Source organism: Hypanus sabinus, chromosome 14 (assembly GCF_030144855.1).
Source record: "Hypanus sabinus isolate sHypSab1 chromosome 14, sHypSab1.hap1, whole genome shotgun sequence".
NCBI lineage: Eukaryota > Metazoa > Chordata > Chondrichthyes > Myliobatiformes > Dasyatidae > Hypanus > Hypanus sabinus.
The window spans coordinates 107,922,748-107,941,020 of NC_082719.1; the positions used below are offsets into that span (position 1 = coordinate 107,922,748).

At 38.9% G+C, this 18,273-nt stretch overlaps 1 protein-coding gene across 4 annotated transcripts in view; it reads right to left on the bottom strand.

Annotated features, from left to right (window-relative positions):
• Positions 1 to 18,273, bottom strand: part of gne (glucosamine (UDP-N-acetyl)-2-epimerase/N-acetylmannosamine kinase) — a 162,886-nt gene that overhangs the window by 47,365 nt on the left and 97,248 nt on the right. For all 4 annotated transcript variants that reach the window (XM_059989782.1, XM_059989783.1, XM_059989784.1 and 1 more), the window contains exons 5-6: positions 5,732 to 5,944; positions 163 to 250 (exon numbers count right to left, since the gene is read on the bottom strand). In XM_059989782.1, the coding sequence (XP_059845765.1) occupies positions 163 to 250; positions 5,732 to 5,944 (301 nt within the window). The remainder of the gene's footprint in view (positions 1 to 162; positions 251 to 5,731; positions 5,945 to 18,273) is intronic.

Below are 18,273 nucleotides of genomic sequence, written 5' to 3' on the forward strand. Positions count from 1 at the left end.
CAACTCATGACAATTTGAGCAGCCACTGATATTGGTTGAATGCATTGTAAAGCAGATGTGCCCAATGGCCCCACTCACATAGCAGTGGAACCACCATTCCTTGGCATTGTTCTACACGTTCAGGCCATACTGTCGCGTTGCAAAGTAAAACTATCAGCATACCATGGGTACAACTTCCCAAACTGGAGCTGCAGAGCATGAAGTATTTTGTTCTGACTGTCAGCATTCCGAACATGTAGAACATTTTCACCTAAAGCCGTAAAGGAACAGGGGGTAAAAATGTATTCAAAGTAGAAAAAAATTATTTTATTTTATGGCCTAGAAACAGTGCAGATTACCGATTGATCCAAATCCCCCTGCTATTCGTCCACCCTATGAGTATAACCCTCCAATTACCCAGGCCCCTTTGAGCTGAATTGCCTCACCTTTCCCTGTGCTGCGTGAAAGTTGTGCTTACTGGAGAAAGAAGGGTGAACGATAAGATTATAAGACGTAGGAGCAGAATTTGGCTACTTAGCCAATTGAGTCTGCTCTGCCATTCCACCATGGCTGATTTATTATCCCTCTCTCCTGCCTTCTCCCTGTAAACTTTGGCACCTGTTAACCTCTGCTTTAAATATTCTCAATGATTTAGCAAAGAATTCCAAAGATTCACCACCCTCTGATAAAATAAATTCTTTCTATTTTCTGAACCATGCAATCACAGAGTGATCTATACTTTCTTAAAGGGGAGGGGGTAAGCGGGAATTCAACATTTCTGAAACTTATACTTCAGTCTTGTTGTTGCTTGTTTGTTCAGTTTCTCAATGGCAATGGGTGGGCAGGGGGAGTGGGGAGGGGAAGGGGCAGAGGGTGGGGGGGTAGGAGGAAGGGGTAGGGGAGATGTGGGAGGAGTGAGGTGAGTGGGATAGGGTAGAGTGGGGGGGGTAAATATATGCTGATATTTCTGTTTTTGCTGCCATTTTATTCCATATTTGTACTTTAATCTGTAGGTTTTCAATATAATTCTTTAATTCTTATAATTGAAAATTATTTATACAAACGTCCATTCAGTGGCCACTTTATTAGGTACACCAGCTCGTTAAAACAAATACTTAATCACCCTATCATATGGCATCAACTCAATGCATAAAAGCATGCAAACATGGTCCAGATGTTCCATTGTTCAGAGCAAATGTCAGAATGGGAAAGAAATGTGATCTAAGTGGCTTTGACCATTGAAAGACTGGTGCCAGACATAATGATCTGAGTATCTCAGAAACTGTTCATCTGCTGGGACTTTCATGCACAACAATCTCTAGAGTTTACAGAGAATGGTGTGAAAAATAAGAAACATCCAGTGGACAGCAGTTCTGTGGGCAAAATAGCTTGATGGCTGCTTAATGAGGAGTCTTCCAAACCAGTGTTACTTGAATATTCTGTGCACTTTTCAATCTTATTTTAACTCTGTCCCAACTTTTGTTGAGTGTGTTGTAGCCATCAAATTCTAAATTTGTGTATGTTTACAAAATACAATTAAGTTGGTCAGTAAAACTATTGAAAATCTTTTCTTTATACTTTTGTCAGTTAAATAAGGGTTCACGTGAATTAACATATCACAGATTTTTGTTTTTATTGCATTTTGGAAAATATCCCAACTTTTCTGGAAATGGGATTTGTAGTTTGACCTTAAGGTTATGGATGTAAACCTCACCCCAACCAGCGGTGTTGGATTTAAACTGAGGCCTTTAATCTGCAGTTGTAAATTCCATCATGGGCACTATCCCAACCAGCATCAAGGCCATCTTCAAACGGTAATGCCTTGAAAAGGCAACATCCGTCATTAAGAACCCCCATCACCAAGACATGCCCTCTTCTCATTGCTACCATCAAGGAGGTGGTACAGAAGCCTGAAGACACAATCTCAATGTTTCAGGAACAGCTTCTTCCCCTCCGCCATCAGATTTCTGAATGGACAGTGAACCCACTAAACCTCACTATATAATTTTTCTATTTTTGCTCTCTTTTTACACTATATTTATTTATTGTTGTTCTTATTATTCTGCTAGTTTATTTATTGAGACACAGCACGGAAATGACTCTTCTGCCCCATTGACACGGACCGTCCAGTAATTCCCCAATTTAACTGTAGCCGAATCACAGGAGAACTTACAGTGCCCAATAAACCTACCAAACAGCACATCTTTGGACTTGCGGAGGAAACCCGAGCACCCAGAGGAAACCCAGGCTGCCGTGGGAAAAACCTACAAGCTCCTATAGGCACAGCGGTATCTACACTTTCTGAGGAGATTGAGGTATGAAAGGCACCCTGCCCCTAGTCTCCATGAGTGCCAGTGGGAGTGCCAAGTCTGGTGCATCTTTGTGTGGTATGGAAGCTGCAAGCCATCGGATCACAAGACCCCACAGAGGATGATAAAAACCAAGAGGATAACTGGGGTCTCCCTCCCCTAAAAATTTATGACATTTATTGCTTACCTGTGCCACGCACTACATACATTTTGAATTATATTTCATGGCAATATTTTGGTTTAGGAACGATGTGTGCTGTATGTTTGTTGTGTATACCACAGTCTGGATGAACATAGTTTCATTTGGTTGCATATATACAATGACTATACTTGATTAGCAATTTGAAGAGATTTGGTATGTCAACAAATACACTCAAAAATTTCTATAGATATACCGTGGAGAGCGTTCTGACAGGCTGCATCACTGTCTGGTATGGAGGGGCTACTGCACAGGACCGAAAGAGGCTGCAGAGGGTTCTAAATATAGTCGGCTCCATCTTGGGTACTAGGCTACTGGATTTAAACTAGATACGAGGGGGGAGGGGAACCAGAGTGTAGGAACAGATGTATGTGAGAAGGAAGAAAAAGAAGACAGTAAAGTTCTTTGTACTGTTAGAGATAAACAGAGAGGAAGAGGTGGAGAATTTCTTAAATGCATCTATTTTAATGCTAGGAGCATTGTAAGACAGGTGGATGAGCTTAGAGCATGGATTGATACCTGGAAATATGATGTTGTAGCTATTAGCAAAACATGGTTGCAGGAGGTGTGTGATTGGCAACTAAATATTCCTGGATTTCGTTGCTTCAGGTGTGATAGAATCGGAGGGACAAGAGGGGGAGGTGTTGCGTTGCTTGTCAGAGAAAATATTACAGCGGTGCTCTGGCAGGATAGATTAGAGGGCTCGTCTAGGGAGACTATTTGGGTGAAATTGAGGAATGGGAAAGGTGTAGTAACACTTATAGGGGTGTATTATAGACCATCTAATGGGCAGCAAGAATTGGAGGAGCAAATTTGCAAAGAAATAGCAGATATTTGTAGTAAGCACAGGGTGGTTATTGTGGGAGATTTTAATTTTCCACACATAGACTGGGAAGCCCATTCTGTAAAAGGGATGGATGGTATGGAGTTTGTAAAATGTGTGCAGGATAGTTTCTTGCAGCAATACATAGAGGTACCGACTAGAAAAGGGGCAGTGTTGGATCTTCTGTTAGGGAACGAAATAGGTCAGGTGATGGAGGTATGTGTTGGGGAGCACTTCGGGTCCAGTGATCACAATGCCATTAGTTTCAATATAATTACGGAGAAGGATAGGACTGGACCCAGGGTTGAGATTTTTGATTGGAGAAAGGCTAACTGTGAGGAGATGCAAAAGGATTTAGAAGGAGTGGATTGGGACAATTTGTTTTATGGGAAAGATGTAATAGAGAAATGGATAAAAGGTGATATTTTGAAGGTACAGAATCTTCATGTTTCTGTTAGGGTTCCCTTGGGATCAATAAAGTATGTCTGTCTTAGGTTGAAAGGAAAGGTTAAAAGTTTGAGGGAGCCATTGTTTTCAAGGGATATTGGAAACTTGGTTGGGAAAAAGAGAGATATCTACAATAAATATAGACAGCAAGGAGAAAATGAGGTGCTCAAGGAAAATAAAGAATGTAAGAAGAATCTTAAGAAAGAAATTAGAAAAGCTAAAAGAAGATACGAGGTTGCTTTGGCAAGTAAGGTGAAAATAAATCCAAAGGGTTTCTACAGTTATATTAATAGCAAAAGGATAGTGAAGGATAAAATTGGTCCCTTAGAGAATCAGAGTGGACAGCTATGTATGGAGCTGAAAGAGATGGGGGAGATTTTGAAAAATTTCTTTTCTTTGGTATTCACTAAGGAGAAGGATATTGAATTGTGTAAGTTAAGGGAAACAAGCTAAGCCCTATGTAGTGGAGAGACAGATGCCAAACATACTAGTTTTCCGGGTGAAACCAAAGAATGGGAATGGGCCTCTCAAGATTATCCGTCGGAATCACCTTCTGCCTCTAAGACAAGAGGTACAGATTGACCCAGAGCCCAGATACAGGCAGGGATGATGGAAAGCAGAGATGGCTATAGTTCTGGGTATAGTTGACAAGGCACAGGATAGATATGTCCCACAGAGGAAGAAGTTCTCATTTGGCAGGGGTAGGCAATTTAAGGCTGACAAGGGAATTTAAGGACTGCATAAAAGCCAAGGAAAGGGCATATAAGATAGCAAAAGTGAGTGAGAAGTCGGATGATTCAGAAGGCTATAAAGTCCAACAAAAAGCAACTAGGAGAGAAAAGATGAAATATGAGGGCAACTAGCAAATCATTATAAAGCAGGGTACCAAAAGTTCTCTCAGTTATATAAAGAGTAAAAGAGAGGTGAGAGTTGATATTGGATCACTGGAAAATGATGCTGGTGAGGTAGTACTGGGGACAAAGAAATGGCAGATGGTCCTTATTCTTTGGAGCGTAGAAGGTTAAGGGGGGAGTTGATAGAGGTATTTAAAATTATGAGGGGGATAGATAGAGTTGACGTGGATAGGCTTTGTCCATTGAGAGTAGGAGAGATTCAAACAAGAGGACATGAGTTGAGAGTTGGGGGCAAAAGTTTATGCATAACATGAGGGGGAATTTCTTTACACAGAGAGTGATATCTGTGTGGAACGAGCTTCCAGTAGATGTGGTAGAGGCAGGTTCAGTAATGTCATTTAAAATAAAATTGGATAGGTATATGGACAGGAAAAGAATGGAAGGTTATGGGCTGAGTGCAGGCCAGAGGGACTAGGTGAGAGTAAGCATTCTGCACGGACTAGAAGGGCTGAGATGGCCTGCTTCTGTGCTGTAATTGTTATATGGTTATATATGGTTACCCAGGACATCTTCAAGGAGTGGTGTCTCAGAAAGTCAGCTTCCATTATTATGGGCCTCCAGCACCCAGGGCATGCCCTTTTCTCACTGTTACCAACAGGTAGGAAGTACAGAAGCCTGAAGGCACACACTCAGTGATTCAGGAACAGTTTCTTCCCCTCTGCTATCTGATTCCTAAATGGACATTGAATCCTTGAACACTACCTCACTTTTTAAATATATATTATTTCTGTTTTTGGACAACTTTTAATCTATTCAATATACGTATACATTAGTTGATTTACTTATTTAATTATTATTATTTTTTTCTTCTTCTTCTATATTATGTATTGCATTGAACTGCTATTGCTAAGTTAACAAATTTCATGACACATGCCAGTGATAATAAACCTGATTCTGATGCTATATGTACAGTCAGATGACAATAACCTTGAACTTGGGATGAGGTGCTTCTTACTCACAATTGGTTTCCTCTCCATTTCCCAGGTTTACAGCTCTTCAATTAGCAGAAATATTCAGCAATTCAGCAAGTGTGTGCAGTGAGATGTGTGCCAGAGTTTACCTGTTTCCCGTCCAGTCTGACGCGTCCCCAGGTTGATGACAGGTGTGCCGAATGCACCTGCCTCACGCACCCCACAGCTACTGTTACCGATCATCAGGCCAGCGTGTGCAACTAACTGGATAAACTGTTCAAAGGGGATATGTTTCACAGCCCGGAAGCTTGGATTCTTTTCAATTCCCTTCTTTCTCATCACTCGCACCATTTCTTTGCTTCCTACAAGTATAAATCAAAATTGAGAGAATCAGTTCATAGTCAGAACAGTGGACCATTGAAAAAAAAAATCAAGACAATCTTGTCACAGGTTTACTAAGAGCAAGGCTAACATTTATAAGATGACATGGAAAATATGCACAAGTACATGTGAAGTTTTAAAAATAGACATTCATTCATTAGGTGCTGTGCCTTTATGATGTAGGCAATCATGGTTTTCCATGACGTGGATTGTTCTTGGCAAGTTTTTCTTCAGAAGTGGTTTACCATTGCTTTTTTCTGGGCAGTGTCTTTACAAGAAATTAATGTGGACCAAGTGTAAGATGTTGCACATTGGGAGGACCAACCAGGATAGTACTTACAAGGGAAGTGGTAGAGCACTCAGGAGTGTAGCAGAACTGAGGGATCTGGGAATACAGATGCATAAATCCTTGAGAGTGGTGACACAGATAGACAGGGTCATATAGGAAGCTTTTGCACATTGGCCTTCATAAATCAAAGTATTGAGTACAAGAGTTAGGATGTTATGTTGAAGTTAGTGAGGCCTAATTTGGAGTATTATGTGTAATTCAGTCATCTACCTACAAGAAATATAGAAATAAGATTGAAAGAGTACAGGGAAAATATACAAGGATGTTGTCAGGACTTGTGGACCGGAATTATAAGGAAAGGATGAATACGTTAGGACTTTATTCCCTAGAGCGTAGAAGAATGATGAGAAATGTGATAGAGGTATACAAAATTATGAGGGGTATAGATAGAGTAAATGAAATAAGGCTTTTTCCAATAAAGTTGGGTGAGACTACAAATAGAGGTCATGGGTTAAGGGTGAACGGTGAAATGTTTAAGGGAAACCTGAGGGAGAACACCTTCACTCAGAGGGTGGTGAGAGTGTGGAACAAGTTGCCAGTGGAAGTGGTGGATGTGGGTTTGATTTCAACACAAGAGAAATTTGGATGGGTATGTGGATGGGGTATGTATGGAGTGTTATGGGACTATCCAGATTAATAGTTCAGTATGAACTACATGGGTTGAAGGGCCTCTCTCTGTACTGTTGTGTTTTATGACTCTATGTGAAAGTTATCATAAATTGGACATAACATATTCAGACACCATCTATAAATAAAACAAGTGTTCAGACCAGCTATCAAAGTTCAAAGTACATTTACTAAAGTATGTATACATTATACCTTTCGAGTCATCTCCTAACAGGCAGCCACAAAGCAATGAAACCCAAAATAAACCCATATATATGAAAAAAACTGTCTTGCACCCGATGTGCAGAGAATAAAAAAGCACACCATGCCCATAAAAAACAATAAAATAACCCATAAAAAAGACCATCAAACACCCAATGTGAAATGAAAAAGAAGTCATGCAGACAGTAACCGTAAGCAAATAGCTATGTAATAGGTCATCGCACATTCCCAAGAGAAAGAGCGTACTGGGAATACAGGGTGCCCTGTTTCAGGATTCCAGTCAGAACACCTGGTCAAGTATCGTTCAGAGCTCTGGCATCATCGCACAGCCCCAATCACTGCTCCCAGACACAGAGTGCTCCAAGCAATATGCTTAGCCATCAGAATGAGGGCAATGAGTTAGGACAGTTTACCCAGGGATTCTTATCCAGAGATGTATACTGCAAAACAAAGATCAAGAACTTCCCCAGCCAACACAAACTATACTACCATTTCAAGTACAGTTCAGGAACAGTTATTACCCCTCAACCAGAGAGGTAACTTAACTCAACTTCACTCACCTCAATGCTGAAATGTTCTCACAACCAATGGACTCACTCTCACGGACTCTTCATCTCATGTCCTCAATATTTATTGCTTATTTATTTATTTGTTTGTTTGTATTTGCATCATTTCTTGTCTTTTGCAAATTGGTTGTTTGTCCATCCTGATGGGTGCAGTCTTTCATTGATTCTATTACATTTCTTGGATTTACTGAGTACGCCCACAAGAAAACAAACCTCAGGGTACCATATGGTGACATATATGTACTCTGATAATAAACTTACTTTGAACTTTGAAATACACATGTTGCAGGAAGATTTTATGAAAAGCAAACTTAAAGCAACTGCAGAGATATATAGTAACACATACAAAATTCTGAAGTAACTCAGCAGCCCAGACAGGAAAAAGTATAGTTGATGTTTCGGGCTGAAAAACTTTGGCCAAGACTGGAGGAAAAAAAAGCTGAGGAATAGATTTAAAAGGTAGGGGAGGGGAGAGAGAAACACAAGGTGATAGGTGGAACTTGGAGGGGAGGGATAAAGTAAAGAGCTGGGAAGTTGATTGGTGAAAGAGACAGAAGGCTATGGAAGAAAGAAAAGGGGGGGATGAGCACTAGAGGGAGGCGATGGGTCGGCAAGGAGATAAGGCGAGGAAAAGGGGATGGGAAATGTAGCGGGGGGGGGGGGGGTGTTGAGGGGCACTACCAGAAGTTTGAGAAATAGAAGATCATGTCATCAGGTTGGAGGCTACCCAAACGGAATATAAGGTGTTGTTCTTCCCACCTAAGTGTGGCTTTAAATGGAGGAGACCATGGAAAGACATATCAGAAAGGGAATGGGAAGTGGAATTAAAATGGGTGGCCACTGGGAAATCTCACTTGTTTTGGCAGGCTGCGTTCACCTATCACATAAAAACATAAGAGATAAGACCAGGAGTAGGTCATCTGGCCCATCGAACCAGCTCTGCCATTCATTAAGATCATGGATGATCTGGCCATGGACTCATCTCCACCCACCTACCTCTTCCCCATAACCCCTGTTACTATTAATTCCCCTATTATGCAAAAATTTATCCAACATCTTAAATATATTTACTGAGGTAGCCTCCACTGTTTCCTTGGGCAGAGAATTCCACAGATTCACCACTCTCTGGGAAAAGCACTTTCTCCTCATATTCGTCCTAAATCTCTGCCACCAAATCTTCAGGCTATGTCCTCTACTGCTAGTCTCAGCTACCAGTGGTAACAACTTTCCTGCCTCTATCTTATCTACCCCTTTTATAATTTTATACATTTCTATAAGATCTCCTCTCATTCTTCTGAGTTCCAGCAAGTACAGTCCCAGGCGACTCTATCTTTCCTCATCTCAGGAATCAAACTCGTGAACCTCCTCTGCACCACCTCCAAAGCCAGTATATCCTTCCTCAAGTAAGGAGACCAGAACTGCACACAGTACTCCAGGTGTGGCCTCACCAGTACCCTGTACAATTGCAGCATAACCTCCCTGTTCTTAAATTCAATCTTTCTAGCAATGAAGGCCAACATTCCATTTGCCTTCTTGATAGCCTGTTGCACCTGCAAACCAACTTTCTGTGATTCATGCAAAAGCATTCACTCCCAAGTCCCTCAGCACAACAGGATGTTACAATCTTTTACTATTTAAATAATAATCTGCTCTTTCATTTTTCCTTCCAAAATGGATGACCGCACATTAGCCAACATTGTACTCCATCTGCCAGACCCTTGCCTGCTCACTTAACCTATCTATATCTCTCTGCAGACTTTCCATATCTTCTGCACAATTTGCGTTCCCACTCAATTTAGTATCATCAGCAAACTTAGATACACTAACTCAGTCTCCTATTCCAGATCATTAATGTATATTGCAAACAGTTGTGGGCCCAGCACTGACCCCTGCAAAACACCGCTCACTACTGATTGCCAACCAGAGTAACACCCATGTATCCCAACTCTCTACTTTCTATTAGTTAACCAATCTTCTATCCATCCCATAATACATCACCTCCAACTCAATGCATCCTTATTTTATAGATAAGGCTTTTATGTGGCACCTCATCAAACGCCTTCAGGAAATCCAAGTAAATAACATCCATCTGTTCCACTCTATCCACTGCGCTCGTTATATCCTCAAAGAACTCCAGTAAGTTTGTCAAACAGGACCTGCCTTTGCTGAATCCTTGTTGTGTCTGCCTGATGGATCCATTTCTTTCCAGATGTCTCGCTATTTCTTCTTTAATAATAGCTTCAATCATTTTCCCAACTACAGATGTTAAACTAACTAGCCGAGAGTTAGCTGCCCTTTGCCTACATCCTTTTTTGAACTGTGGCATGACATTCTATGTTCAGATCTACTCCTCGGCTTCTTTTCTCCAGTCCTGCTGAAGGGTTTCAGTCTGAAACATCGACTGTACTTTTTTCCATAGATGCTGCCTGGCCTGCTGAGTTCCTGCAGCATTTTGTGTGTGTTGCTCTAGATTTCCAGCCTCTGCAAATTTTATCTTGTTTACAGAGATGTATATTCATATCTCTAGAATGACAGAACTTTTACAAAGTGGCTTAACACAGTTACGCAATACCTGCCTTTTCCCAATGAGCAATTCATTTACTACTATCTGGATGGTTCTGTACTTTTTTCATCAAGTATCCATCCAAATCCCTTTGTGGAAGGCATTGTGTCAGTTTCCCTCAGCTCACTGGTGCTCTCCATGCACAAACCCAGCACAGCTCGTCTTTCTTTATTCTGTTGACACTCTACATGATTTTGAACATCCCCTCAACCTCCCACTGAAAACCACTCTGGGTTTCCTTATTAAAGCACTTAGATATGCTGGCATTTCCCACATATTTCTACATGCCTGCCAATTTGATTGGCTTGATACACCAGGATAAAGGATGGTAACTGAGTATGGATTCTGACACAGACCAGGCTGGACAAAGATGGGAGGTTTTCTTTTCTGAAAGATGTTCACCATCAAGAGCAGTTGAATGAAGATACCGATCAGGAGACAGTAGTCGAAGACAGATAGTCTAGAGAAGATATTGATCGGGAGTGGGGGCAGTCTGAGGAAGGTATTGATCAGCAGATGGCAGTCTAATGAAGATATTGATCAAGAGACAGCAGTCTATGGTATTGACCAGGAGTCGGCGGTCTAAGGAAGTACTGATCGAGATACGGCAGTCCAAAGAAGTACTGATCAGGAAACGGCAGTCCAAGTAAGTATTGATCGGGATACAGCAGTCTAAGGAAGTACTGATCGGGACACAGCAGTCCAAGGATGTACTGATTGGGATATGGCAGTCTAAGGAAGTATTGATCGGGAGATGGCAGTCTAAGGAAGTATTGATCGGGAGATGGCAATCTAAGGAATTACTGATCAGGAGATGGCAGTCCAAGGCAATGGCAATCTGAGGAAGGTGGTCATCAGCAGCCTCCCAAGGACGACCATGATCGGCAGGCGGCAACTTGAAGAAGGTTGTGATCTGCAGACAGCAGTCTAAGGAAGATATTGACCAGGAGATTGCAGTGTAAGCAAGGTATTGATCAGAGCACAGTAGTCTAAGAAAAGAATTGATCAGGGGATGGCAGTGTAAAGTATCGGTCATAGACAGCAGTCAAAGGTACTGATGAGATGGCAACTGGAATACAAGAGAAAGCCAGCAACGTACAGTAAACAAACTATAAAATATTCTGAAGTGAAAAGCAGAAGATATTTTTAAATTAACATGGGTCCCTTACACACTGAGACAGGAGAAATTATATCAGACACAACAAATAAACACATCTTCTGTATATGTTCATATGACATGGTAAACACTATCATCAGGTGTGGGCAAAGATATCAACATGATTAAAGATGTACAGTTGCAAGAAAAAGTATATGACCCCTTTACAATTACCAGGTTTCCTGCATTAATTACTCATAATCTGATCTTCATCGAAGTCACAATAATAGATAAATACAATCTGCTGCAGCTATTGACACACAAACATACAGAAGCAAGACCTCCCAGGTAGTATTTTTAGGATTGCTGCCTGTGCCACACGCCAGTGAGGTAAAAACAGGATAATCTGGCAGATAAATACATGGCTGAGAAGCAGATGCAGGGGACAGGGCTTCAGGTTCTTGGATTATTAGGATTTCTCCTAGGAGAGGTATGACTTGTTCAAAAGTTATAGGTTGCACCTGAATATGAGGGGGACCAATGTTCTCGTGGGCAGGTTTGTTCGAGCTGTTCGGGAAGTTTTAAACTAACTTGGGGTGGGGGGGGGGGGGGAGGAGTTGGGAACCGGAGTGAAGAGGCTCAGGAAAGGACGGATGGTAAAAAAGTAAAGATTGATGACTTTTGAAGAGTTAATTAGCAAATATTCTCTCTCTCATACACATTTTCTACAATATCTTCAGGTTAGACATTTTTTACAACAATGCTTATCTAAGTTTCCATATATGCAAGAATCTGATTTGTTGGATACTATTTTGAATATGATTCCTTTAGTAAGAGGTTCCGTTGGTAGAATTTATAATTTATTTTTACTACAAAAAGATAACCTCTCACTAAAGATTAAACAAGATTGGGAGAGAGAATTTAATATGACCATTGTTAATGAAGATTGGTTGTGAGTTCTGAAAATGGTCAATTCTTCCTCAAAGTGTGCCAATCAGTGTTTAATTCAATTTAAAATTGTTCACTATTGTTACTTAACAAATAAGAGACTATCCAAAATATTTCCTAACATAGGCAATTATTGAGATAGGTGTAAAACTGAAGTACCCACTTTGTCACATATGTTCTGGTCATGTTCTTCATTAAAATCTTTTTGGAAATCTTTATTTTCTACAATTTCTAAAACTCTGAAAATTAATTTACAACCTAATAGACTGACTGTTCTAATTAGAATAGTCTGCATCATATTCAGGATATTTCATCTTCAGACCAATATGTAATTGCATTTGTTACATTGTTGGCAAGAAGGGCTATTTTATTGAAATGGAAAGATACCTCTGTCCCTACATTAATTCAATGGTTTTCTCAAGTAATGCTATGTCTTAGTTTGGAAAAAATTAGAAGTAGAACTTTTGATCCTCAATTTGATTTTGAGAGAACATGGGGCTCTTTTGCCAAATATTATCATTTAATTTTAATTATCTTATATGGCTTCCTTCCAATTTTATTTTATATAAATGTGAATTGGCATTCTTCTTTATATGTATAGATGATGGTAAGACGTCTTGCTCCGGGAATTGATTCCTAATGGGCTTTTTTCTTTTTTTCTCTTTTTTCTTTTTCCTTCTCTAGTAGTTAGTGGGATTTCTTTTTTTTAGTTAGGGTTCGCTTTTTTCCTTCTTTTACTTAAAAAAAAAATTTTCATTATACATTATTCTTTTTGATAAGTTTTTCTCAGCTTTATTAATTGTATATACATATCAACTTGTTGAAGTTTTGTATCATTTTATAGCTGTAGAAGATAATGTATTAATAAAAAGATTTTAAAAATGAAAAAAGTAAAGATAACGTGAGATTGTCAGGAAAGGCAGGCAGGTGATGGGACTTAGTTGCAGTCAACAGGCTGAGTTTTAAATCATTAGGGATGCAGAATCAGAAAGGAGAGCAAATATGGTACTCAAGGCCATAGTAAATTGACAGGGATATCGGCAGAGCAGGAATGGCATGCATTCTGGGAAAAATGAAGGAGGTGCAGAACATGTGTATTCCAAAAATGAAGAAATACTCAAACAATAAAATAGTACAACTGTGGCTGACAAAGGAAGTCAAAGCTATTGTAAAAGCAAAAGAAAGGGCATACAACAAAGCAAAAATTAGTAGGAAGATAGGATTGTGAAACTTTTAAAAACCTACAAAGAACAACTAAAAAACATCAGTAGAAGAGAAAAGATGAAATATGAAAACAAGCAAGCAAATAATATCAAAGTGGATAGTAAAAGCTTTTTCAAGTACAAGGGGTGATTGATAAGTTTGTGGCCTAAGATAGAAGGAGTCAATTGTAGAAAACCTAGCACACTTATTTTTCAACATAGTCCCCTCCTACATTTACACACTTAGCACAACTGTCGTGGAGCATACGGACCTCCAGAAAGTGTCCACAGGAGTGATTGATAAGTTTGTAGCCTAAGGTGGATGGAGATGAGTTATACAACTCTCGTTACATGCATATGCAGTTCAACTCTTTGCGTGATTATGCAGAAAGTTTGGTTAATAACTCATCAGGGTGATTGACAAGTTCATGGCCTAAGGTAGAAGGAGATGAGTTCTTAACTACAAACTTTCTGCATAATCACTCAAAGAGTTGACCTGCATGTGCATGTAATGACAGCTGTATAACTCATCTCCTTCTACCTTAGGGCACAAACTTATCAGACATCTGAGGACACTTTCTGGAGGTCCAAGATCAGTATGCTCCATGACCACAGGACTAAGTGTATAAATGTAGGAGGGGACTATGTTGAAAAATAAATATGCTAGGTTTTCTAAAACTGACTCCTTCTATCTTAGGCCCCGAACTTATCAATCACCCCTCGCATGTTAAAAAAGAGAAATGCAAGTGAATATAGAACCGCTATAAAATGAGGCAGGAGAAATAATAACGGGAGACAAGGAGATGACTGATGAACTAAATGAGTATTTTCCATCAGTCTTCACTGTGGAAGACACTAGAAGTATGCCTGATGTTGTAGTGTGTGAAGGAAGAGAAGTGGGTGCAGTTACTGTTACGAGAGAGGTGCTGAAAAAGCCAGAAGACTTAAAAGTGCATAAGTCACTTGGACCAGAGGAACTGCACCCTAGGATTCTGAAAGAGGTAGCGTTAGAGATTGTGGTGGGGAGGTCACTAGGAGACGCTCATGGAGTGAGTACTGTTTCAGATTCGCTCCATAACCTTTACTTTTCTTAACCTATGATCACCCTTATTTAACTTACTTTTACCTACACCAAAAGATTCTTGCTACTTTTTTGGACTAAGAGTGTCCTGTGAATTTTGAAGAAATTAGTACAGAATTGGCTTTGAGATCTAAAGGGCGAGACCCTGGGAAAGATTCTAACGGCAACAGAAAGAAAAAAAAACGATCCTAAGTGCACTGAATTGACTTATGAAATGTTATTGGAGCTTTTAAATGAAAAATTTGAAGAGCAATGACAAATTTTCAAACAAGATATAAAGGCTTTTCAGGATTATATGGATAAGACTGATTCAGTAGTTAACCAGCAGCAAGCTCTAATCACAACTTTGCAAGAGGATGCTCGGAAGCGAGACTTGATAATTGAAAAACTGGAGCAGAAGTTATCTTCGATGATTAAACAGGTGGAAACACTTAAAGCTAAGAGTGTTGACTTTGAAAATCGGTCCAGAAGACAGAACTTACGCATACTTGGTCTCCCGGAAGGTATTGAACAAGGGGACCCCTCGAAGTATTTTGCTCAACTTTTAAAGGATGCGTTCCCATCTGTATTCCCAGACAGTCCTCCTTTACTTGATCGTGCCCACAGAATTATGCGCCGATCACCAAGTTCTTCATCTAAACCACCTGTTGTAATTGTTCGATTTCATTATGTGCATGTCAAAGAGCAACTTATTCGTGTGGCTTGGAGTTTAGGGATGGTTAAATTCAAAGATTTCGAGTTTAGATTAGTGGAGGATTTTAGCCCAGAAGTAATGAAGCCAAGGCTTCTTTTTAAACCTCTGATGTTTGAATGTTATGAGAAAAATCTAAAACCAGCACTTTTATACCCTGTGAAGCTTAGAATCTCGCCTCCGAATGCACCACGGCGTGTTTTTCTCTCCACATCTGAAGCTCGAAGCTTTCTGGATGAGAACTACCCGACTGCTTCAGATTCTCGTCTCTAATAAATGAGTGATTTTGATCGTTACAAGATAGTTTTTGTTTCCAAAACCAGATTTTGTTTCTGGCTATTGGTTTAGGTTTATTCTATATTTTAAATTTTAATTAAAGTTTTTTTTTTGACGTACTAATCTTCTTATTTTACTTACATTAACCACTGTACTTTATTTTTGGTCATTATTATTAACCCTTTGAAGGTGAATTTTTTTTAACTGTTTGATATATATCCTTTTCATTTTTTGTGTGACTAAGATGGCAGTTTCTTCTCTAAAATATTTCTTGCTTTTTTTTATTTCGCCATTTTTTTTCTCTCATCTTCTTCCTATAATACATTTCTTATCACATTTTAACTTTTTGTTTGGGTTTTAACCTGATTTATAAGTTACTAGTGTTTATATTCTTTTTGGTTTTTTTTAACTAGCAATTATATTAAGAAGTTTGTTTTAGTATAGTGATCATTACTTTTTTGGAGTTTGGGTGGATCTTTTTTTTCTCTCCTTTATATATTTGGAGTTGCTTTCTGCTGACACGGGGTAGATTTAGTATCATTCCTTTTTTTTCCCAGCCTTCTCCAGACTCGAGATGGACTTTTTCTTTGTGGGTGGGGGGGTGGGGGTCTCTTTTCTAAATCTATTGTTCTTTTTACCAGTTTTTTTTTTAGTTTTTTCATTTGGGCTGATTTTAAACTACTAAAATGTCCGCGATATCATCACTTCCGGGACCGCCCCTTATTTTTGTTCCTCTTCCGGGTGCATAATTTGTTCATAAGTTCATAATTTGGTTAACTCTTTATATACCAAAGGGTTGATTTTAGAAATATGGCTCAGACCATTAATTTTGTCTCTTGGAATACTAATGGTTTAAACCATCTGATTAAACGGCAAAAGATTTTCAAAGTATTCCAAAGACTGAATGCACATATTATTTTTGTACAAGAAACTCATGTGAAGAAAGAGGACAATCAATGTTTTTTTTAGGTTTTGGAGGGGTCAACAGTACCATTCAAATTCGAATGCCAAAGTAAAGGGAGTTTCAATTTTTATTGACTCCTCTATTACATTTGTCCAACACGATATTACTTCGGATCCGAATGGTAGATTTTTGTTAATTATTGGGCTACTTTTTAACAAAAGGTTGCTATGGTTAATGTTTATGCTCCAAATGTGGATTATCCTGATTTTTTTAAGTCATAATTTACTTCTCTATCTAATCTAAATGAATATATGTTGTTAATGGGTGGTGACTTAAATTGTTGTTTAAATCCTTTGCTGGACAGATCTATATCCACTCAGACTTTACCTAATAAGTCGGCCACTTACATTAATTCTTTTTTGACTGATAATGGAATTTTTGATATTTGGAGATTTCGGCATTCTAAGGACAAAGAGTTTTCATTTTTCTCACATGTTTATCATTCTTACTCGAGAATTGATTATTTTTTATTGACTCTCGTTTTATTCCATCTGTAATTGTTTGTAATTATGATATTATAACCATCTCTGATCATGCTCCATTGAAACTTTCTATTAAATTTATGGATACAGCTTCTAGTGTTAGGCAATGGTGATTTGATTCTACCTTACTGCAAGATCCGGATTTTATTAAATTTATGAAGGAACAGATCGATTTCTTCTTTTCAACTAATTCCATGGATGATATTCCTTGTGGAACACTTTGGGACACTTTTAAAGCATATTTATGTGGACAGATTATCTCCTATTCTGTTGGTTTGAGAAAATTAGAGAAACTGACAAGAAATATTCGACTGCTCCTAGTAAGGAGCTTTACAAACAAAGGGTTGAACTTCAAATGGGACACAGTTTATTACTTACATCTTCGACTGAAAATCAATTAATGAAAACCAGATCTGATTTTTATATACATAGTGAAAAATAGGGTAAACTGTCAGCTAATCAATTGAAGAATGCTTTGGCTAAATGTCAAATTATTAAGATTCGTCATCAGAATGGTGAATTGACAGTTAACCATGATGAGATAAACAAATCTTTTCAAGATTTTTATACCTCCCTGTATCATTCTGAATTCCCTCAAGATCATAATACCATGTATGATTTTCTTGGGAAATTGAATTTTCCAAAAATTATCATCAGATGATCTTTCAATATTAGAAACTCCTATAACGGATGCAGAAATTAAAGGGGTTATTTCCTCTATGAATTCTGGGAAAGCACCAGGTCCAGATGGGTATACAGTGGAATTTTTAAAGTGTTTTTCCTCTACTCTTTCTCCTTGGTTATGCAGGGTGTTTGAAGCAGTCAAATTGGGTAAACTGCCACAATCTTTTTATAGAGCTTCCATTTCTTTAATATTGAAAAAAGATAAAGACCCTACTGACTGTGCATCCTATAGACCAATATCCTTATTGAATGTAGATTCCAAGATCTTTTCCAAGTTACTGGCGTCCAGGCTGGAGAAGGTATTACCTCAAATTATCTCGGAAGATCAAACTGGTTTTATTAAAAATCGCTATTCTTTTTTCAATATTAGGAGATTATTGAATATTGTTTATACTTCTTCACGTAGCACGTCAGAATGCGTCATTTCATTAGATGCGGAGAAAGCATTTGATAGAGTTAAATGGCCATACTTATTTACTGTGCTTGAGAAGTTTAATTTTAGTCCGACATTCATTTCCTGGATTAAACTGATATATCATACTCCAGTAGCCTCTGTTTTTACTAACAATCAAAGATCTCC